Source organism: Palaemon carinicauda, chromosome 1 (genome assembly GCF_036898095.1).
Source record: "Palaemon carinicauda isolate YSFRI2023 chromosome 1, ASM3689809v2, whole genome shotgun sequence".
Taxonomy (NCBI): domain Eukaryota; kingdom Metazoa; phylum Arthropoda; class Malacostraca; order Decapoda; family Palaemonidae; genus Palaemon; species Palaemon carinicauda.
Genome location: NC_090725.1, coordinates 133,633,405 through 133,656,383, shown reverse-complemented (window position 1 = coordinate 133,656,383; position 22,979 = coordinate 133,633,405). Strand labels below are relative to the sequence as shown.

The window sequence follows — 22,979 nt, the reverse complement described above, 5'->3', positions numbered from 1 at the left end:
CGGCAAAGGAATACGTCTGTACAGAACTGTGGCCAAAATCAAAGTGAGCGCTCAGTTGACTGATGAGTGGATGGGACCTACCCTCCACTAGTCAGCAACGAATACCACATTGTTAAAAGTTTTAACAGCCATTTCTTGCACCGCTAAAATCATATTCCTATAAAAGCTCAATGGTTTGAATTTGTGTAACAACAACTTTTTACTTTGCATTCAATTTTCCCATAAATATTGCCCAAGGTACTTGGTTATGCCCTTATTGGTCATGCCTTTATTACTGTATATCAAACAAAATGTCTTGGTTTGAATAGGTAACTTTCTTAATGAAACTTGTATGCTGTTTCTTTATCCGTGACTTTTTGTAAGCTCAGCAGCAAACCTGGGACTAATAGGACCATAAAAAAAGTCACAATTTTTTACATATAGCAAAAATATTCTAGGCTACAATACTCTGCATTATGTTTATTTATACATTGAACTACTTTTCCCTTGGTGTTATTTTCTATGCAAAAACTTTCCGTGCAAGTCCCTTTAGTGTTATACTGCTTTAATTGATCACATCTTGAAAGCTATACCACATTCGTGCTCTTACTGTATTCTCAATAATGTGTGGTATCTAATTGTTTCTAGACAATAATTCCATATGCTCTTGACCAAGAGTTACTCACCTGACTGCACCTTCTAGCAGCTCTTCTTATAGGTACAGTTGAGAATTTGAACTTCCTTTGGTGTAATTTGTTATTAATGATAGCCACCATTGGAGATGGAGAGAGATTGAGAGGGGGAGCAGTCCGTTTTATTATTTCTGCTTCAAGATGAAGTTTTTCTTCTGGAGTCCAGTCATGGTCTCTCGTCATGGCGGCAACATCTGCTGCTAAAGACTATCAAAGAGAAGAAATTTTATTTTCTTTATCTGGAGTTTTCTTATAACTTAAGAAAATGAAAATCATACAATAACACAAATTTCTAAAATGTATTTCAATGCTTACCAGGATTATATTTGCTATTCACCATCTGTGTTAATAGCTTGGCCACTATAAAAAAAAAAGATTATTCAATTAAATTTCATAAAAATCCATGTAGTGCACTACCATCTTTCTCATCGAAAAATGTGGAGGAGGATGGTTTGTTATTGTAACCAATGGGTCACCCATCTGTCACCACCATTCTGGTTCCTCATTCAATTGCATGGCCTCGTTCTGCTCGGTTACAATTCTACAGCAGCACCTAGCTACAAAAGTGGCTGAAATTTATGTATAATTTTCAATAGAGCAATGAAGAAACTGATTACTCACCAGAAAAAGATGGTTGTGAGGATGGAATCTGCTTTGACAGTATGGATTACAGACTATCTGGAGACTTAGCTAATGACAGGCAAGTGTGTTTATCATCAAAAGAGAGGAGATTGACCAACCCAAAGCATCAAAATTGACTTAAAAAGTTAGCCAGAATAAATTCAAGAGAGAAAAATATAATATTTCATATCTAATTGATAAGAAAAAATTAGAGATAGAAGTCTATGATAAATAGAAATTTATTTTCATCTACAGACCAAATTTTCATTTTTAGACATGCTGTACAGCAATGCATAGAATATAGTAATCCACTTTTGATGGTATTTGTGGATTATGAAAAAGCCTTTGATATTGTGCACCAGGCAATTTTGTAGAAAGTCCTGTGTTATTATGGAATTCCTCTTATATATGTAAATTTGATTAAGTCTGTTCATGATCATAGCAAGTACAAAGTTAATATTAGTGGAGTCCTATCAAATGAATTGCAGTTGAAAATCGGAGTACTCTAAGGGAATGTGTTGTCACCTATGTTGTTTATCCTCCTCATGGATTTTGTGATGCATAGAACAGTTGGAGATGGTGGAGAAGGATTGGACAGGGGTGGTAATAAGAAATAAGCTGACCTAGAGTATGCTGATGACACTTTCCTTTTTAGAAGAACACCACAGGATTTGCAGCACTTGCTTACCCAGAATACATAAAATATCACAAGAGGTTGGGCTAAAGATAAATAAAAAGAGAGAGAGTGATAATGAGAATGGAATGTGCAACGGAAGATGAAATATCATTGTAAGAAGAAAGGATTAATGAGGTAAAATCATTCAAGTATTTAGGAACTAAGATCTCTTCTTACATTGTCTTTAGAATTTGAATTTAATGAAACTTTGAAAAAAGCAAATCAGTTTAGTGAGATCAGTGTTTCTGTATGGACATGAGTCATAGTATGACATAGAAACAATATTCAACAGATTTAGTAGATTTGAAAACAAAGCCCTCAGAAGAATATTGGGAGTCAAATGGCAGGATAGGATTAGAAATGAAACTATAAGAGAGATAACTCAAGTACCATATGTGGATGAGATCATGATGAGGGGTAGATGGAGATGGTTTGGGCATGCTCTTCACACTACTCAAGAGAGATTAGTTTTACAAAATTTTAACTGGGCTCCACAAGGCACTAGAAGAGTTGGAAGACCCACGCCTATATGCTTGAGGACTATGAAGCATGAAGTAGATGATGATTGGAGAAGCATTGAATTGAAAGCTCAAGATAGAGACGTCTGGCGAAATTTATCGAGGCCCTTTGCGTCAATAGGCATAGGAGGAGATGATGATGACTAAACTTATGCCTCCTAGAAATATCAAAACCTTAAAAACTGAAAAATTCTCAAAATCTGATAAAATGTCCGTAATGTTTCCAGACCAAATAAAAAATCTCTGGGTCTTCTAAAAACTCTACATTCACAAAGCATTTGTTGTACGATTAATATAGCGTCACACTCACTGTACAGGGTACTTGGGAACTATCTTGTGAAGTGTGCTCATTAAAAACCTATGCATCAATCTCGTATGATCAATACGAAATCTTGCTCATTTTTGTCATTTTGGTCTGATGATTCCCATAGAAAAACAATGTTTTTTTTTGTTTCAATTTATTAATCTTTGATTCATTACTCAACATAGTTTGCTGTTTTGTTACTTAAAATGCTTTAAAGTTATTACATAATCCTAAACAGGGAATTCATTGCCAAGTTATGGTAAATTTATAGCTGACTTAGCAGTGGTATCTGCTTTTTCACAACCAACAGCTCCACCAAATAGTGCTATTACGGGTAATAGAATCTAAACCTTTAAGTAAAAATAGTCTATGATGTAAGTCCGTATAGAAAGGGTTTGCTATCTTTTTTGCAATGGTTTAGATTCTATTAATAGCACAATTTTCTGTTTGAGGATACTGTAGTGTTCCATAAATTGCATAAAAATAACAATTAAACGAATTCATAAATTCCATGCCCAGTTACAACCGCGATACCCCTCCAACCCCGCCTCAGTATTTGACAGTAAGCTATTCTTTTTACCTCCCATCAGTTTTAACCAATAGCAAGTTTTATTAAATCTATGTTTTTAGTAGATTCAGTCTTGCCAACCGATCAAATGTGTTGATCGAGCCAGACCTCAGGATGACAATGCTCACTAGATGACGACATGCCGGAGTTGTATCTCAATCTGTTAGCACTTAAAAGTCAAGAGCACTACCCTTTGCACTAACCTTCTCAGTCAGCCTCACCATGAGGGATACAGTCAAACCCCACTCTTCGCAAGGGTTAGGTAATCGAGACAGGTGCGAAAAGCGCAAATTCGCTTATCTTTGGTGCCCTAGGGTGGGATAGCTCCCAACCTAACCAAACAACTCGCTGCCCATTGCCTAAGCTCGGATAACTAACACACTAAATAGTACCTAACATTGTTTTTACTAGGGTTCAATCACAGTATAAATAGTTTGTAATTAAATCCGTAAATGTACAGTACATGTGCACAAGTGTACACCAAATACTGGACATGGTAAGGCTACAATACTGTACATAACATTACCGTACGTAGTCGTTGTGCTGACCAAATCTATAATTTTACCAAGCAGTCATAATACAATCCTAACAAAACACTGTTATTCCTATCTACCAATACTGTACCGTATAACACTGGCTGATACTTTAGATTATATTACTGTAATATAATGTACAGTAATATCACTACAGTACACCTTAACTTACTGTAAGTGTTCGTTGTTTTCGTTTAAGCAACTCACCCTACACATAGCCTACATTTATATACTGTACAGTATTGTAAAGTAGAGTACAGTACGTAGTACGTAGTTAATAATATTGTTCTGTACAATATGTATACAATTTAAGATTAACTAAGTGTACATATTTTATACGACGTCCACTAACTATTTTCATACGAATTTCTACTCAGCAATCTCAAAACAGGGAACAATTCTTGATGCGCAGTCTCTTGTGTAGTGCTATCCGACATTTACAATAACCTGGCAATAATATCTATCCTATCTTCTACTTCAATAGGTTAGAAAATTAAAAGATTATGATAAAAGTATCGTTAGTAACGTTATAATCCTTGCATAAATGCACACAGCCACATTAACCACAGAACAAAAAACATGTTTTGTTTTGAGCTAGCGAATCATATATCCACTGTTTTGCTTGTATTTTAATCATTGTATGATAGTAAACAAGTAGCATAAGACTGACATTTTTACATTATACCATTATTCACTATGAAGAAAAGATGAAGAAAAGATCAAGAAAATATGATGGTAAATATAAACTAACAAGCTGTAAATGAAGGAAAGAAAACAAACAATATTCATAGCCGCTATTCTGTTTGGAATCACGGAAAGCTGTGTCCGAAACTGGATGAGACAAAAATAAAATGAATATACAAATTGCATAATTAAATGAAAATGCCAAATTTAGAAAATAACATTACAAGGTGTCTAAAAACAGAGAATACAATTTTGTTATATCACAATATAAATAATTTCCTAAGCTTTATGATAAAGCACCACAGAGCTAAAAACTATAAACTATCGTGCTTTGGCCACATGAATGAAATGAAACTCCAGTTAACTCCTCATGCGATTCAACTCAACAGTAAATAAAATATGAGAGAAGTATTTCAGATAAGATTATTAAAATTAGTATGCTAATTGGAAAATGATAGATCAAGTAATAATTGTTTCTTTTAGAAACTATGAAATATATTTCGGTAGCATGCCTTAATCAGCTAATTTGGAGAGCATAAACATAAAAAATGGAAAAGATTATAATTCACAATGTTTTTATTAACAAATACAATAATAAAATGTGAATATTATATGCATTACTATTGGATACAGTAAAGTGAAATACCAGTTTAATCAGAATCTGGTTTATTTAAAAAATAGCTGTAATATTTTACCACAGTAAATGGATATACAGTGAACAGCAAGAGCTGGGTGGAAGGAGAGGGAAGTGGTGTGAAGCAAGTCAAGTGAAAAGGAGAGAAGCACAGGTTATTTGAAAATATCGTGCCGAGATTTCTTATCGCGAATATTTTATTTTTTAGTTAATAGGTCAGATATATATGACATTGCGAAGTATAAACTTGCGTAAAGCGCGGGCTGACTGTATTAAAAAGTTTACATGTTTTTCTTATGCTTAGTGTAATTTAGCACAATTTGTGTTAACATATCTTAAAAGTTACAAAATTATGCAGCGTTCATCCGAAAACAAGCTCCTGTTATTGAATTCGGCAGGTGTTATTATCAAATTTAGACTTACCATCACAATACTTTATAGGCTAATCTCTTTATTCGTTAACATCATTTATTGTCAAAACATGTATCTAAGGGAGAAATTTAGGTTAGTAAATAAGTTTCAATTCACATTACTTGGTAATTACTGTATTTGAAAACAATGATGCTACTCAGACAAAATACTTCCAACCAATCAACTAGTAGGAAACTTTTCTGAGAAAAATGGGCATCCTGCGAATGAGTGAAAAGGAGTCTCATTAAAAAAAAATTCAGTAGAGTGTCTTGCTTAACTGGAACTAGAGGTTACACGACTCTTTGCATTGTGACCAGTGTCTTTTTAGACACCACTATAACGATCATAGGTGGAGGCAATTGTGCAGAACAAGCTTTACCAGGAGAGGTAATATGACCTAGCAGATGGTACCTGTGCCCAACAAAGGAAGAGATGAGCTGCTTCCTTGTGCATACAATAGGGTCCCGAATTATGCGAGAATTTAGTCGATCAACGGGCCCCCATAAATGGAAAATCGCATATTTCGAACCACATAACAGGAATAATTCCATTAGGGCATGGCAAACGGAAAGTTACCTATTCAAATATTTCTCTTACACATTTTCAATACTTTCTATGTACCATACTGTATTTTTTCTAATATCAAATTGTTAATATGAATAATTAAAACATTTAAAAAGTTTTAAAGTTTTCATAAATTGAAAAAGTTTTAATTTACAACCAGGATGGGTTAAATGCCGTATATAACCCTATATAACACGGCCTAAAATTAGGACAAATTTTAATGAATTTAAGTCATTTCTGTTGTGTAAGATGACTGGTGAATAGCAAAATCATCACTGTATAGACCAGCTTTTGTTGTATCATTGAAAATCCAAAATTAACGAAATAAAGGAATTTTATTTTATGCATTTCCTATACACGCCAAAAACCACACCATCTAAAATGGAAAAACGGATTTTGAGCGAAGCGAAAAATCTATTTTTGGGTGAGATAGCCATGGCGTCCTGATGGAAGGTTCCTTTTTGGTAGCTTCCTTGGGTAAATAACTACTAAGATATTCCCAGAGAATTTAACCACAGGTTATCACAGAATTCTAACTTCTGGAGCGAGTATCCTAAAGGTTTCCCTTTTAAGACATCGTATATCAACAGGGGACGCATGTATTAACGTGCCACATAGCTATCTACACCCCGAACAGAGTTAATGCTTCGGTGTGTAAGGGTTGAGAATAGCTGGGAGCCGTTCCATAGCTAATCTCATTCGTGGCTACTACTGATACTCGAGACGTAAACAAACGGGCGCCATTGCTTAAATGACGTCACGTCCGTCTTTATCCTGAAGCCAGTTGCTTGCCCATCACCATGATACAGCAGAGCAGGGTGGGACCTAAAACTGGACGAAGTAGCAGGGAGGGTCCATCAGGACGCCATGGCTATCTCACCCAAAAATAGATTTTTCGCTTCGCTCAAAATCCGTTTTTTGGGCTCAAGCCATGGCGTCCTGATGGAAGAATACCAGAGAATCAATGTATCGTGGTAGATTTTCCCCTAATAGTAAGTGCCAAGGCATTGACAAATTAGCATAGTAATCTTGGTAAAGAACCGTAGGGAAGAAGCATCCTGCCCCCCTTGGCAGTGAAGTTCCCACGGGCCATGCCGACGTCAAAGTGGTATTGAAGGGCTATTCATCCTGATAGAAGAACTTGAAGAACTTGGAGATGAAGCTGAATGTTTGGTATTTGTATAGGAACATTCTGAAAAGCAGACCAGTGGTGGTTGGGCACTGTATGTTGAGAAAGATGATTCATCTCCAGGGTATGAAGAGTAAGTATTCGTATTGGAACATTACATAATCAGAGTGAATATAAATTAAGAGTTAGTATCTTAATTTCTCCATAACCGTAAGGAAAAGGGGATAATAAAACTATGACAGGCATGTATTTCATAGTAAGTAGGAGCTGATTGAGACGCACAGATAATAAAATAGAAATTTTATTTCACAAATGCAGAAATTAAATAAATTACAGCAATAAGTAAAGTTCATTTACAGTAATTAAAATGTACATAGTAATAAAGACTTGCTCTTGAATCTGAAAAGGAATTTCAAGTTTATTAGTAGGCACTCGTTCTCGAGGAACGCAAGTCTTTGAATAAAACACATCATGCTCAGGGCATGCGGCACTTGTGTAACAACTATGACATTTCACCTGGGATAAGAACAGTTATATAAAAGCACTAAGTGTTTTCGACATCACTATGTATCGCTCGAGGGTCAACATAGGCACCCGAAGAGTTAGAGTCCCAAGTAACTCACTGTTCTACGCAGAGTTAGGTGCAGGTTTCATAACACTACCTGCGGCTACCACAAAATGTTTGACTTCGTGCACTTGTTTCGCATAATGTTTAAAGAAAACGCGCGAGGACTTCCAGCCTGTGAAGTTCTTAAGGCTTTCAAAGTCCATACTCTGAAAGAAATTCAGAGATGATGCAACTTTCCTAGGATCATGACCAGCGGGTGTACTGTCAGGATCTGCTCTGCGAATGAAGTAGGTGATTTTCGCTCTTAATTGTTTCAGTGACAGGTCGCTGCCCGATGTTTCTCCTTTGAAGAGTTGGCCTCCACCAAAGTTCGAAGTTCTGCGAAGATAGACCTTGAGGCTCTCTACTGGGCATAGAGAGGCATCTTCCTTCAGGGGGCATATTCTCCAGGGGCCCCATCTTTTGGTGGGTAATTCATTTTTGGCGAGAAACGTCGGATCAGGGGAGAGGGTAACGTCTCCTGTATCGGTAAACAGGATGTGTCCGTCTTCTCTTGATAATGCCACTATTTCGCTGACTCGAGCTCCCGAAGCAAGAGCAAAGAGAAATATAACTTTCTGAGTCAGATCCTTGAGAGGGCATGAATCATTATCCAAGTTGGAGGCGAAATGGAGCACCTTGTCTAGTGACCAGGAGATCGGTTTCGGTGGGGGTGCTGGGCGTAGGCGAGCACATGCTTTCGGTAGTTTGTTGAAGATGTCGCTGGACAGATCAATTTGGAAAGCATATAGAATTGGTCTGGTCAAGGCTGATTTGCAGGTTGAAATCGTATTGGCTGCTAATCCCTGTCCATGAAGGTGAATAAAGAAGGACATGCAGAAATCAATCGTGATTTCTTTAGGATTTTTTGTCTTGACGAAGGAGACCCATTTCCTCCAGGATGATTCGTATTGCCGTCTTGTGGATTCGGTCTTGTATTCCTCTAGGAAGTCCAGACTTTTCTTCGAGATCCCAAACCTCTTCTTTGCGGCTAGGAAGAGAAAATCATGAGATGAAGGTCCTTGATTTTCGATGATGAAGCGAAGACAGTCGACTTCTGTACTTGTTGGGAGAGAACTGGGCCCGGGAGAGGGATCAGCTTGGGCTGCAGCTCCAGGACCAGGGGGTACCAGTTGCTCCGGGGCCACTTGGGAGCCACTAGGGCCGCTGTCCCTTTGAAGGTTCTCAGTTTGGAGAGGACTTTCAACAGAAGGTTGGTGGGAGGGAACAGGTAGATCTTGGACCATCTGTTCCAGTCCAGTGACATGGCATCCACTGCTTCTGCCTTGGGGTCCTCGTACGGGGCCACATACCGAGGAAGTTGATTGTTGTCGCTCGTTGCAAAGAGATCTATCTGAAGTTCTGGGACTTGGTGAGAGATGAAGGAGAATGATCTTGCGTCTAGAGACCATTCCGACTCTATCGGGTTTGTCCGCGATAGAGCATCCGCTGTCACGTTGCGGAATCCTTGTAGGTGAACTGCAGACAGGTGCCACTTCTTCTTCTCCGCCAGACGGAAGATTGGGAGAAGCACCTGATTTATCTGGGGCGATCTTGAGCTTTGGCGATTGAGACAACGAACTACCACCGAGTTGTCTAGGGTTAGACGAATGTGGATCGAGGGCGGCGGGGATAATTTCTTCAGAGTTAGAAGGACCGCCATGGCCTCCAAGATGTTTATATGGAACGTCTTGAACAGGGGAGACCAGGTGCCTTGAGCCTGTTTTTGGTGGGAGTGACCTCCCCAATCCTCCAGCGAAGCGTCCGTGTGGATGTTGAGTGATGGAGGAGGGTGTTGGAGAGGAATGGACCTTTTCAGGGCCTTTGCTTCTGACCACGGCTTTAGGAGAAGTCGAAGTCTGTTTGGAAGCCGTCTCTTGAGGTCTCTTCGAGCGATGGATGCAGAACGTCTCCAGACTCCCGCGGCATCCTTTAGCTGTGCACGAAGCACTGGGTTTGTCACTGAGGCGAACTGTAGAGAGCCTAGAACTCGTTCCTGCTGGCGTCTTGAAATTCGTTTGGATTTCAGCAGTCGCTTGACAGACCCTGCTATTTCCTTCCTTTTCTTCTGGGGGATGGAAAGGCGGTGTGACTGAAGGTTCCATAGGATTCCCAACCACTGGAACTTCTGAGCTGGAGAGAGGCGAGATTTCTTCTCGTTGATCTTGAATCCCAGGTGTTCTAGGTACTGGGTGACTTTGTTGCAAGATTTTACACAATCTTCGGGCGATGGAGCCCAGACTAGCCAGTCGTCGAGGTAGGCCATCACCTGGACGTTTCGGAGGCGGAGCTGTTGTACTATGGCGTCCGCCAGCTTTGTGAAGATCCGAGGGGCCACGTTGAGGCCGAAGGGCATGGCCCGGAAGGCGTAGCTTTTCCTTTGGAGTCGAAATCCTAGGTAGGAGGAAGCGTGATGGTTCATTGGAACGTGCCAGTAGGCATCCGCCAGGTCTATGGAGACCGTGTAGGAACCTCGAGGCAGAAGGGTCCTTATCTGTTGAAGAGTCAGCATCTTGAACTTGTCGTTCGCTATGAACTTGTTGAGGGGGGATAAGTCCAGAATGACTCTGAGTTTGTCGGAGTCTTTCTTGGGGACACAAAACAGTCTCCCTTGGAACCTGGTGGACTTTACCTTCCTTATCACCTTCTTGTTCAAGAGATCTAGGACATATTCTTCCAGAAGGTGGGTTGATTGTTGGAAGAATTGCTGGAAGGTTGGGGGTGGTTGAGTCCAACTCCAGCCTAGACCCTTCTTGACGATGCTGTGTGCCCAGGGATCGAAGGTCCAACGATCCTGGAATTGGCGGAGTCTTCCTCCCACCGGAAGCACTTCATTGCTTCTGGTGTCCCGAGGGCTTGCTGCCTCGGCCGCTAGCTCCCTTTCCTCCTCTGCCTCTGGAGGGACGGCGAGATGCGTCTCTGCTTGCACCTCTGTTTGAGCCTCTACCTTTGGGACGAAAGGTAGTTGTCTGTTGCTCGAAAGCAGGGGTGAAGACCGGTGACTGTGACAACACCGGTTGGGTGACCAATTGAAAGGTCTGTTGTGGCTGAGCTGCCACTTGGGAGGTAGCGGGTCCCGGAAACTGACGTCTTTGTTGACGTTGCTGGGGTTTCTGTTTTTGGGATTTCCTCTTAGGTTGAGGTCCGTCGTCCTGAGAGGGTTTCCTTTTTCTTGACATGCCCCACTTGTGGAGAAGGTTCCTATTCTCCGTGGCGGCTTTGTCGGTGATTTCCTTCACAAGGTCAGAAGGAAAGAGGTGTTTGCCCCAGATGTTGGAGGAAATCAGCCTCCGGGGTTCGTGTTTCACAGTGGCACCTGCGAACACGAATTCACGACAGGCTCTCCGAGCCTTCATGAAGTGGTACAAGTCCTTCATCACGGTTGTCATGTGGGATTTGGAGAGTACCATGTAGTGGTCTGGTACTCTGGTGTCACAGGCCATAATTTCAAGTTGGACTTGGTGAGACATAGATGCTGCGAGCCTCTCCTTCGTATCTTGTTCCCGACGAAGGAGGTGATCGTTGAGCTTAGGGAGGTCTTCGTTAAACTGACGTCCGGCGACGTCAGGATCTAGCTTTCCCACGACGAAAGTATGCTGGATATCCTTCCAGTGTCGAGCGTCAGGGGGAGTGACTATGGAGAAGGGTCTGCACTCCTCCAGTGCAGGGCAAGCTTTCCCCTCTTCCACAGCTTTAAGGCACGCAGTGAAGGCCTTTTCCAAGAATGGAAGAACCGCATTTTCAGGTGCGACATAAGTAGGGTGCTTCTTGCTCAGGGCCGGAAGCTTAGAGCAGGTAAAACCCCTACTCTTGAATGTGTTGGCTAGCATAGCCTGGGCCTTCGCGAGATCGAACACTATCTCTTCCTTCGGTTCGGTCTCTTCCTTAGAGGCAGGTTCAGAACGAAGTCGGACGTAACAGTCCGGGTAGGCCTCAAAGTTTGGGAAGAACTCCACGTCTTCCAAAGGGACCGTGCCGATCTTGTCGCTGATAAAGATCCTGCCGGTCGCGATAACCATATGCTCAGCATACCTCCACGGGTTGGCATGTGAGCAAGCAGGGAGATCCTTAACCGAAATCCTCTTCGGTTCTCTGGATCCCATCATGGACCTGATGAACTCCTGATTCTCCTTTAACCTGTCGTCCATGACGGCTCTAATCAACCGGATCATTTCTTGAGTGGAAGAAGAGGGATCCGGGGTCGTGGAGGTAGACGGGATAGATACTTCCGTCGGTGTAGGAGTAGGAGCGGAGATGGAAGGAGGAGCGACCTCTTGCTCCGACTCGGCGTATTCCACCTGGTCTTCGTCATCTTCAGCTCCTTGAGCCATAAGAGTCTTCTCCGTGTCTTCCGAGACGTCCGACATATGTTCGTCATCTTCAGAATCCAGGTGGCACTCGTGCATGGACTGAGCCATGATAACATCAGGTTCCACTGTAATTTGGACAGTGGGAATCACATCCTTGGGAACCACAGAATCAGGGGAGGCCTTAGGGAACAGGAGTGACCTCAATTCTTCAGTGGCCAGGTACGGTCCGGTGGCATTCTTCTGGAAGCCACGCACCCACTTGCGTAGCTTCTCCCGAGAAATGTCCCTGACCTCCGCTGAGGGAGGGTTATGGAAGGCATCAACTAGGTGAGCCTGGCAGACCGTACAATTCAGTGGGTTCCAGAATTTCAGATCCCCTTTCTTGTCAGCACAAGGGGCGTGAGTCCTGCAAGCCGTATGCCCGTAGAAGTGCGGGCGTTTCACAGCGCAGAAGTCGAAGTCACACTTCATCTGCTCCTCCTGTGGAAGAAAGAGAAAATGAGTATGGGGGGAGTCATAAGAATGGCTCTTAAGCTAAGTTAACATTAATCATTAATTTTAACTTAATGAAGGGAGTGATGCATAGAGATTGAAGTAGTAAAGAAAACATACTCCATGCATCTCGCCCGTCTGGCTACCGCAAGCATTATCCCTGGGTAATCCGAGATGGCCGAAGGCACAGGATAGTATTCCTTGAAATTCCACAGGGCAATGGAATTCCATGGAAAACCAAGGATAAGTTTGGAACTGAGATCACTCAGTTCCCAGTTTAGGGAGCTAGCAGGTCCCTTAGGGTAACTGCTTCCGGCAACCAGCCGCGCTAAGATGCACGCAGCATGCTGGAATATTGAAGAATGCAAAGGGACAGCATGATTACTAATAGAACAGTACCAAGGCACTGATCTAAAGAGTGTAAACAGGCTATCTGTTTGCAGTGTAGGGCTATCAGTATACAAGTGATAGCTAGGAGAAGGGGGTGCAAGTATCCTTGACGCCTCCGGGAGGTTCCGGCAGACCTCCGACACGCCGGAGGCCGCTCCAGCAGAGTTTCTGGCATTAGGACAGACAAAATGTAAGTCAAGAGTAAAGCCAGGGTGGCGGCCGCCGGCACAACGGCGGAACGCCGGCAGAGGAGCGGCGGCTCCGGCGGTCGAAGGATGCCGGATTGGTGACTGGGATAAGGATGGTTATAGCTGAACCAGGTTGCCGGCAGTGAATGCCGGTACTCCGGTGGCCGACCGGCAGGCGGACGGTGAAGCTAGGAGGAAGGAGGAAGGCCGTCGGCGGGAGCCGGCGGCGGTCGACAGTCCCCCGGCAAGCGGAGGGGCTGGCGGCATGAGGGTAGGGGAGAGTCACCAAGGTAGGAGGCAGGTATCGCCGACAGTGGAGGCGGCAAGGGACCGGCACCCGGATAGAGAGAGAGACAGGGGGAGGGATGTAAGAAGTCCAGTCATGGAATCCAAACATCCCCCCCTGAGAGGGTGTACCCATGATAGAGGCAGGCTCTATCACCCAGGAGCTGGGGTCGCAGGGGACCGGGGGCAGGGTAGCCCAAGGGAGGGCTAGGGGACACCCAAGAGGGGAGAGACCTCCACATGCAGAACGCATCCAGTGGCTAACCCCATAGGACACTATGAAGGGTATATGTACCAGAGCGGACTGCACAAGGAAGCTCAAGGTAGCCCTATCACTCCACCCTAAGGAGGAGTTGTAGGACAGGGGACAGATGGGTATAGACTAACCTAAGTGTAGGCTAGGCTATACAAGAGATAGGTGGGGAGGGGAGAAGAGAAGAGTCTTCCAAGGAAGGGGTTCTGTACCAGAGCGGCCACTAGGGAAAGGGAGGACACTCCCTAACCTAAGATAAGGCCGCCAGGCTGAAACGGTGCATGGGTACAGTTTTAGCAGGGGACAGAGTAACCTTCCAAAACCTAACCTAGAACAGGGCTAAGAGCCCTGAACTAGGAAGGATAGAAGACATATCGCTATGGCAGGACGGTCATAGACTATTCCTAGCCATAGAGGAAGGGCTAGCCTAACCTCACTCTCAGACGCAACCCTAAGGGGGGGTCATTTCCTTAGGGAGGACTGAGAGGCGATGAATACTCCATTAGACACTTGATCCCCTTACTCAGAAAGGAAATCAAGGCTAAACAGAGGGAGTGCCAAGGCAGGGGATGAAGGAAGCATATAGGGGTCCTACAAGGAGGTTAGGTTAGTTAGGGACACTAACTAACCTATCCCCTATATGGTCCCTGAAGGCGAAAAAAACACTTGCATCACGGTCGAAAGTATTGTAAAATAATGCCACTATCTTCATAACTTAGCCTAGGATCACTAATAAAATCATGCATGAACACTTATATACAGGCGCTCTGGCCTGGGGGCTATAGTAGCCGACTGGTATGAGGTCAATCGATGACCGATAAAAAGCGTCGAAACACGATATAAAAGTTCCTAGCTATGAAGACTAAATAAACTAATGTATTCGATTAGTAAATAAGGCCGGAAGCGTTGTTGTGGCTAACTAAATAAGGCATGCATAACAACAGCGACGCCATAAAATGGCGGGTCCGGTAGAGGCACAGCTCTGCCACAAAACAGCAATTATCTCGGAAAGTAATATTTACTTTACGGTCAGAGCTTAACTAAACAATACTGGAACCTTGTACTCAACTTTCCAGAAGAAGGCGAGGCTGAAGGTACCGACATTACGTAGATGCAAAGCGATAAGTAAAGCACAGGGAAAATCCGTCTAAGTAGGGCGAGCTACTGAACAAAGGATAAAGACGGACGTGACGTCATTTAAGCAATGGCGCCCGTTTGTTTACGTCTCGAGTATCAGTAGTAGCCACGAATGAGATTAGCTATGGAACGGCTCCCAGCTATTCTCAACCCTTACACACCGAAGCATTAACTCTGTTCGGGGTGTAGATAGCTATGTGGCGCGTTAATACATGCGTCCCCTGTTGATATACGATGTCTTAAAAGGGAAACCTTTAGGATACTCGCTCCAGAAGTTAGAATTCTGTGATAACCTGTGGTTAAATTCTCTGGGAATATCTTAGTAGTTATTTACCCAAGGAAGCTACCAAAAAGGAACCTTCCATCAGGACGCCATGGCTTGAGCCCAAAAACATTGTTTTGTTTACGTTCATCTCTAATTATAATGAACTGATTTACACACATCTGTGATTAGTTTTTGCAGCAACAGCTATCTTACCGAGTACAGCATTGATTATATGATAATTTTGTTACTACTAATGTTATTTTACTTACTTTTTCTTAAAACTTTGAAACAAATGAAAAGAATGCGATTTATATAATGTTTTTCATAAACACGCCACCTAAAACTAAAACCTTCTGTTTCTTTACTTTACGCTCCCTCGTCGATCATAGTGGACAAATGAAAGCATTCAACACAAATGATCAAAGTGATAACTAATAATATTGAGCTTTAAGTAAATATTATGTTATTACAAATATTTTACTTACAATATCCATATAAATTCCTACATACATAGCAAAACAGGAAAGCCATTTTGCTTTCGTTTTTTTTCAACAATAGCTAATGTTGATAATGAGTGAATGATAATTCTATACTATCACGAAGGATAATCATCCATTCCATATCCAAAATACTTTCCATAACTTCAGTTACAAGTCATTTTAATAACGTACCCACCTCAATTATAGAACCATCTGCCAAAAAAAAAAAGAGCAGAAAGTACTAGACTAGTTTTTAAAGTCATTGAACAATATGGTTACCACTAAAACATTCAATGTGTCAGAGATTGTGCAAGATTGGAAAAAAGTGATAATCTGAATCATGATGGATTTTTAATAGCAAATGAATACACTTAACCCTCTTCTGTAATGATCTATGACTGCTATAGCACACTCTGGTTGATCAAGAAATTAAAATACTGCCGGCTATGTCAGTGAGTATTTACCTGCAACTTTGTGAAGAAACAAAGATCTCATTTGTGAGAGAGAGAGAGAGAGAGAGAGAGAGAGAGAGAGAGAGAGAGAGAGAGAGAGAGAGAGAGAGAGAGATCCAAGTTTTAATGAACGCTATAAAAGTACTAAATGAAAAATATGATAGGTTATAACACATTGGTGCTTACGTAATATTAACCGTATAGATATTTTGAATAAGTTAAGAAATTACATAAACAATACTGTATTCGTACTTGCATAATCTTGAGAGCAGCCGCTAGACATAAGCTGACCTAATCACAGCCAAAAGTAACACAAAAAGAAGTCAACAATAATCAATTGTTAAAATACAGACAAAATTTAAAACAAAAGTACATAAATGTTTTATCAAAGCACAATTAATGATTTAAATAATCACAGTTTTCTAGAATGTGTTTCCTATGAAATAGTGTTCTGTTGACAAAATCGGATACTGTATTTAAGGGGACCGTCCACTATGGTGTTTTGACATAACTTTCGGAAATCAAAAATTATTTTATTGTTTCTATGTATGCAGAAACATATCGTACATGCTCTCCAGAAGTTTCAGAAAATTATTTTTACAAATAATGAAGATAAAGCGGTCTTTAAATGATGACGTCATCTACTGTGTCGTCTGCATGACTGAGTTTGACAGAATCATCTTTGTGTGTTTATTTTTGCATATATATATAGCGATTTTTTCATTTTTAGTTTGAAATCTCGTACGTCAGACAGAGATGACAGGCATTGGTAGAGGTTAGGCAAACGCAAACTACGAACTATGAGAAGAACAGCCAGAGTTTCCAAAGATGGATAGGAGTTACATTGCATATGTGTTTGCTTACTGGCATTTTGTATGTACATTGTGTTTTCACAATGTCCTCATGAACTTTATAACAAGGTCAATGTTACCTAAGATTAAAGAAAGAATAAAAATTAAGCAGAGATCAACAAAAAAAGAACCAAAAAGAGAGTAAAACATGAAATAGAGTACTGTACAAAGCTGGAACATTCTAACTAAACTCCAACAACAATGAAAGGCCACTGGCAACTCATGACATCCTTACACCAAGTGTATTAGTAAAATTAGGGTTTAAATGCCTTGTTTATGGAGCCTTCATGTAAGAATAAACAATAAAAGTACAAAGTAAGGTTATCATAATAATGTTATCTTTATTTTTAAGAAAAAAGCGAAAATTTAAAGCATAAAAATTGGGAGCTCATAACTTAAAAACTTACTTATCTCACTAATTGATCAAAAACATTTTGATCAAATGACTTGAAATTTTTATATGAAGAAGGCATTATATATGTCTAAAACATATATAGAAATGGTGTATTTTGAATAATTAGGAAAAAAAATGTAGGGCATAGTGGACGGTCCACTTAACCTGCGATTGTAAATGAATTTATAGACGGTATAATTTTTTTGTCATATTTAATCGACACTTTTTATGGAAATACAGATGTTGCTTTCTTCTTCTCTTTGTAAGTATTGTATAGCACCAAAGAGAGAGAGAGAGAGAGAGAGAGAGAGAGAGAGAGAGAGAGAGAGAGAGAGAGAGAGAGAGAGAGAGAGAGAGAGAGAGAGGTATGAATAGAGAGTTAGGTAGAGAGCGAAAGTTTTTTATATACCGTATACTATACAAAAACCAATCTTTGTAAAGGAAATCTATACTGTTTAAAATATGACAAAATATTGCCGACTCGTTACTGGAGGTTCGGCTATTCACTGCCGATACACAAACCCAGCCTATGTGTGAAAACTTTGAACACTCACAGGGAAAAAAATAAAGCTTTAATATAAACTGTGCTACACAAAAATAATTCTTCAATATACCATCATTGAAATTATCGAAAGGTTAGAGAAAGATAAAGGTTGCTCAGAACGTAACCAAAAGTCTGTTTACATTTTGTCAGCTGGACTCTCATAGTTAAAAGTTAAATTTCATTGTTGATTTAGAAATTTTCCTCAAATAGGCTGTTTATTATAAAATCATGTTAATAAAACATAAGGAAAATGTCATCTGGTTACATTTATTATCAGCCACTGTACCTAGGCTTACCAATGTACTTGAAAAGACAATAGATTTTATATGTTTTGAGGTGCTTGACTCGCAGACTTTGAACAGCTTTGCATATTCAGAAAATTTATTTTTGAAAACTAGCGACTGCATAAATGGGGAATGGCACAATTCGAACAAGCAAAATTCGGGACCATACTATATTTATGATGGAATTGAGCAGTACTAGAGAACAATGCTCTCTTCTATTACACGATATGAAAATTTAAAAAATTGACTTGGTCTTACTTAATCAGCTTACAGGGTTACTAGTTTTTAGCTGTCTTAATCAATCTGGATGACGTTATAGTTACAGAATCAGACAAATTAAAAACTATAATAATTATGAATACTTTACTTTTAAAAAAGTAGACTTTAATAAAATTATTTGGAAAAGTGCATAAAAAATTTAAGGTAATATTAATAAATATAATTAAATATACATTCTAATTAAATAAAAATGTAATTTTGTGTCTTTTAATTTACGTTATTCTAATTTGTTCACGTACCTAAATGACTAGGTGACTTAAATGCTAGAGTGGGCGCTGGAGAGGTAGAAGGTGTCATTGGGAAGTATGGCGTACCAGGTGAAAATGAGTGTGGTGAGACACTGGTAGATATGTGTGTTGAGCAAGAGATGGTTATAAGTTCTAGCTTTCTCAAAAAGAAAGATAAAAACAAGTATACATGGGTAAGAGTGGCAAATGGAAGAGTGGTAGAAAGGGCGTTAATGGATTATGTGTTGATAACTAAAAGAATGTTTGGAAGATTGAAACACTCGCACGTGTTTAGGGGTATGGCTAACGGTATGTCTGATCATTTTTTGGTGGAAGGAAAATTAGTTGTAGCAAAAGAGTGGGGGAATAGAGTAGGTGGATGTAAAAGGGAGCTAGTGAGGGTTGAAGAGCTAATAAAACTGGGGGTAAAACGTAATTATCAAGAAAGGTTAAATATGGCATATGACGAAGTGAAAGTAAGAGAAACTGGCAATTTAGAGGAGGAGTGGAAGTTAGTAAAAGAAAATTTTGTTGGGCTTGAAAGTGATGTGTGTGGCAAGAAGTTTGTTGGAGGCAGCATGAGGAAGGACAGTGAATGGTGGAATGAAGGAGTGAAGGTAAAAGTGGAAGAAAAAAAGAGGGCTTTTGAAGAATGGCTGCAGAGTAATAGTGTAGAGAAGTATGAAAGATATAGAGAGAAAAATGTGGAAGTAAAGCGCAAGGTAAGTGAGGCAAAGAGGGCAGCTGACCTGAGGTGGGGTCAGGGATTGGGTCATTCATATGAAGAGAATAAGAAGAAGTTTTGGAAAGAAGTGAAGAGAGTAAGGAAGGGTGGTTCAAGAATTAAAGAGACAGTGAGAGATGGAAATGGAAGGTTGTTAAAAGGAGAGGAGGTAAGGAAAAGATGTGCGGAATATTTTGAAAGTTTACTGAATGTTGAGGATAATAGGGAGGCAGATATAATTGCTGTTGCAGGTGTTGAGGTGCCGGTGATGGGAGATGAGAATGAGAGAGAGATTACAAGAGAGGAAATGAGGAGAGCACTAGATGAAACGAGAGTAGGAAAAGCATCTGGTATGGATGGTGTGAAAGCTGAGATGTTGAAGGAAAGGGGTGTGACTGTACTTGAATGGTTGGTGAGATTGTTTAATATGTATTTTGTGCTGTCAATGGTACCAGTAGATTGGGTTTGTGCGTGTATTGTACCACTATATAGGGGTAAGGGAGATGTGCATGAGTGTAGTAATTCAAGGGGTAAGGGAGATGTGCATGAGTGTTGTAATTCAACGGGTATTAGTTTGTTGAGTGTAGTTGGAAAAGTGTATGGTAGGAGTACTGATTAATAGGATTAAGGATTAAACAGAATGCAATCTTAGAAGTACAGGGTGGTTTTAGGAGAGGTAGGGGTTGTATGAATCAGATTTTTAGTTAGGCAGATATTCGAGAAATGTTTAGCAAAAGGTAAGGAGGTGTATGTTGCGTTTATGGATCTGGAGAAAGCGTATGATAGAGTTGATAGGGAAGCAATGTGGAATGTGATGAGGTTATATGGAGTTGGTGGAAGGTTGTTGCAAGCAGTGAAAAGTTTCTACAAAGGTAGTAAAGCATGTGTTAGGATAGGAAATGAAGTGAGTGATTGGTTTCCGGTGAGAGTGGGGCGGAGACAGGGATGTGTGATGTCGCCATGGTTGTTTAAATTTCCTGTTGATGGAGTGGTGAGAGAGGTGAATGCTCGAGTGCTTGGACGAGGATTAAAAGTGGTAGACGAGAATGACCATGAATGGGAGGTAAATCAGTTGTTGTTTGCGGATGATACTGTACTGGTTGCAGACGCGGAATAGAAGCTTGGCCGATTAGTGATAGAATTTGGAAGGGTGTGTGAGAGAAGGAAGTTGAGAGTTAATGTGCATAAGAGTAAGGTTATGAGATGTGCGAGAAGGGAGGGTGGTGCGAGGTTGAATGTCATGTTGATTGGAGAGTTACTTGAGGAGGTGGATCAGTTTAAGTACTTGGGGTCTGTTGTTGCAGAAAATGGTTGAGTGGAAGCAGATGTATGGCAGAGAGTGAATGAAGGATGCAAAGTGTTGGGGGCAGTTAAGGGAGTAGTAAAAAATAGAGGGTTGGGCATGAATGTAAAGAGAGTTCTGTATGAGAAAGTGATTGTACCAACTGTGATGTATGGATCAGAGTTGTGGGGAATGAAAGTGACCGAGAGACAGAAACTGAATGTGTTTGAGATGAAATATCTAAGGAGTATGGCTGGTGTATCTAGAGTAGATAGGATTAGGAACGAAGTAGTGAGGGTGAGACGGGGTGTAAGAAATGAGTTAGCAGCTAGAGTGGATATGAATGTGTTGAGGTGGTTTGGCCATGTTGAGAGAATGGAAAATGGCTGTCTGCTAAAGAAGGTGATGAATACAAGAGTTGATGGGAGAAGTACAAGAGGAAGGCCAAGGTTTGGGTGGATGGATGGAGTGAAGGAAGCTCTGGGTGATAGGAGGATAGATGTGAGAGAGGCAAGAGAGCGTGCTAGAAATAGAAATGAATGGCGAGCGATTGTGACGCAGTTCCGGTAGCCTCTGATGCTTCCTCTGGTGCCTTGGAAGACCGCGGAGGTAGGAGCAGTAGGGGAATCAGCGTTATGAAGCTTCATCTGTGGTGGATAACGGGGAAGGGTGGGCTGTGGCACCCCTAGCAGTACCAGCCGAACTCGGTTGAGTCCCTTGTCAGGCTGGGAGGAACGTAGAGAGGATATGTCCCCTTTTTTGTTTCATTTGTTTGATGTCGGCTACCCCCCAAAATTGGGGGAAGTGCCTTGGTATATGTATGTATGTACCTAAATGAACCAAAAGTTACATAATGTTTTATGTTGCTTCTCAATTTCCTTGAATTATGTAAATATAACACGTTTTTATTGTGAGAAGAAATTAAATCGTGTAAATCATGTAAGAAATATTCCCCAAAAAGTAAAATGTGTATGATATATTAAAGAAAATAGTTGACAACTATTTGAACGAAAAATTTGAAACAAGGTAGCAATCTTTTTGCAAGCAATTGTACACGAGTTTGCCTTAGTTTTGCTCTGATATTAGCCCGTGGGGGGGACTTTTGAGGCCTAACTTAAAAAAAGGGTTTTAATTTTTGTAAAAGTGCTGGAGTTTCCCAAAGACCCTCCCCTCTCCCTAACCTCATGAGGGGAAGTGGGACATAACCGAGTCCTTCTCTAGGAGTAAAATATGGTTTCTGGTGAAAAACAAATGCCACACTAAGAACTGCCTGTGTTAGTTTTAGTTCTCGGAACATGACGTGTTGTTAGTTAGCAGATGAACTTAACCTTAAAGGTGCTGTGATGGGTTCAATACAGCCTGAACCATTAGGTCTCCCTTTGCAAGTTCACACACTGGCCCTGGGGCAAGGAAGACAATATTTCTTTGGTGTATTATGTCATACTGGATTCTCTATTCTATTCTTACTTAACAGTAAAAGTTTTTGGAGAGCACACAGTACCTCCTAAAAATAGGTTTTTCCTTGATCAAAAACTCTTTTATCTAGATATTAGAAAGCCAGCAGCTTTAATGATATTGAAATAATGACTGCAAGGTAAGATTATTTGAAATAACCCCTAATAAGCCTACATAATCATACAAGATCCCATATATGCTAATAATATACTCATAAAAAATTTGATATCCTGCAATATAACAGCATCTGAAAATAAATCATTATTATGGTAACAATATTAACACTAATAAAGATCCAGAATACTATACATTGTAAAGCTATGATATCATGTATACCTGCAACTTTCAAGGAAATATTCATCTTACAAAGAAAATTATCAAAATACTCTCCTTAACCCTCTGATGATCCAATGATGCACTTTGGCATCATCTGTTCATGTAGCCTTAAGTGCTATATAGGGATAGAAAATCTATTCAGCTTTCTGTGCAATTTTCAGTATTCTTCTATCTTTATTCCCTTGGTTATGGTTCATACCACCAACATAAGAAGGCTGACAAATGATGTCATTGCTCACTAAAAAAGTTTGACCCTGTCCAAGAATCTGACAGCGATTTCGTCAAAGCCGAGATCGCCAGGGGATTAATTGAAAAAAAAAGACATTGCAAGCAAGTGTGAACCTCATACCTGACTTGTAGGTTGAAGTAAGACATATCTTGTGTCATATGTAACATCCAAGGTTCTTCTGTAATCTCTAACTTCAGCAATCA

At 40.7% G+C, this 22,979-nt stretch overlaps 1 protein-coding gene across 5 annotated transcripts in view; it reads right to left on the bottom strand.

Moving 5' to 3' along the window:
- Window positions 1-22,979, bottom strand: part of LOC137651745 (transcription factor SPT20 homolog) — a 589,276-nt gene that overhangs the window by 465,398 nt on the left and 100,899 nt on the right. For all 5 annotated transcript variants that reach the window (XM_068384967.1, XM_068384977.1, XM_068384972.1 and 2 more), the window contains exons 4-5: window positions 22,897-22,979; window positions 666-878 (exon numbers count right to left, since the gene is read on the bottom strand). The exon at window positions 22,897-22,979 is cut by the window's right edge and continues 75 nt beyond it. In XM_068384967.1, the coding sequence (XP_068241068.1) occupies window positions 666-878; window positions 22,897-22,979 (296 nt within the window). The remainder of the gene's footprint in view (window positions 1-665; window positions 879-22,896) is intronic.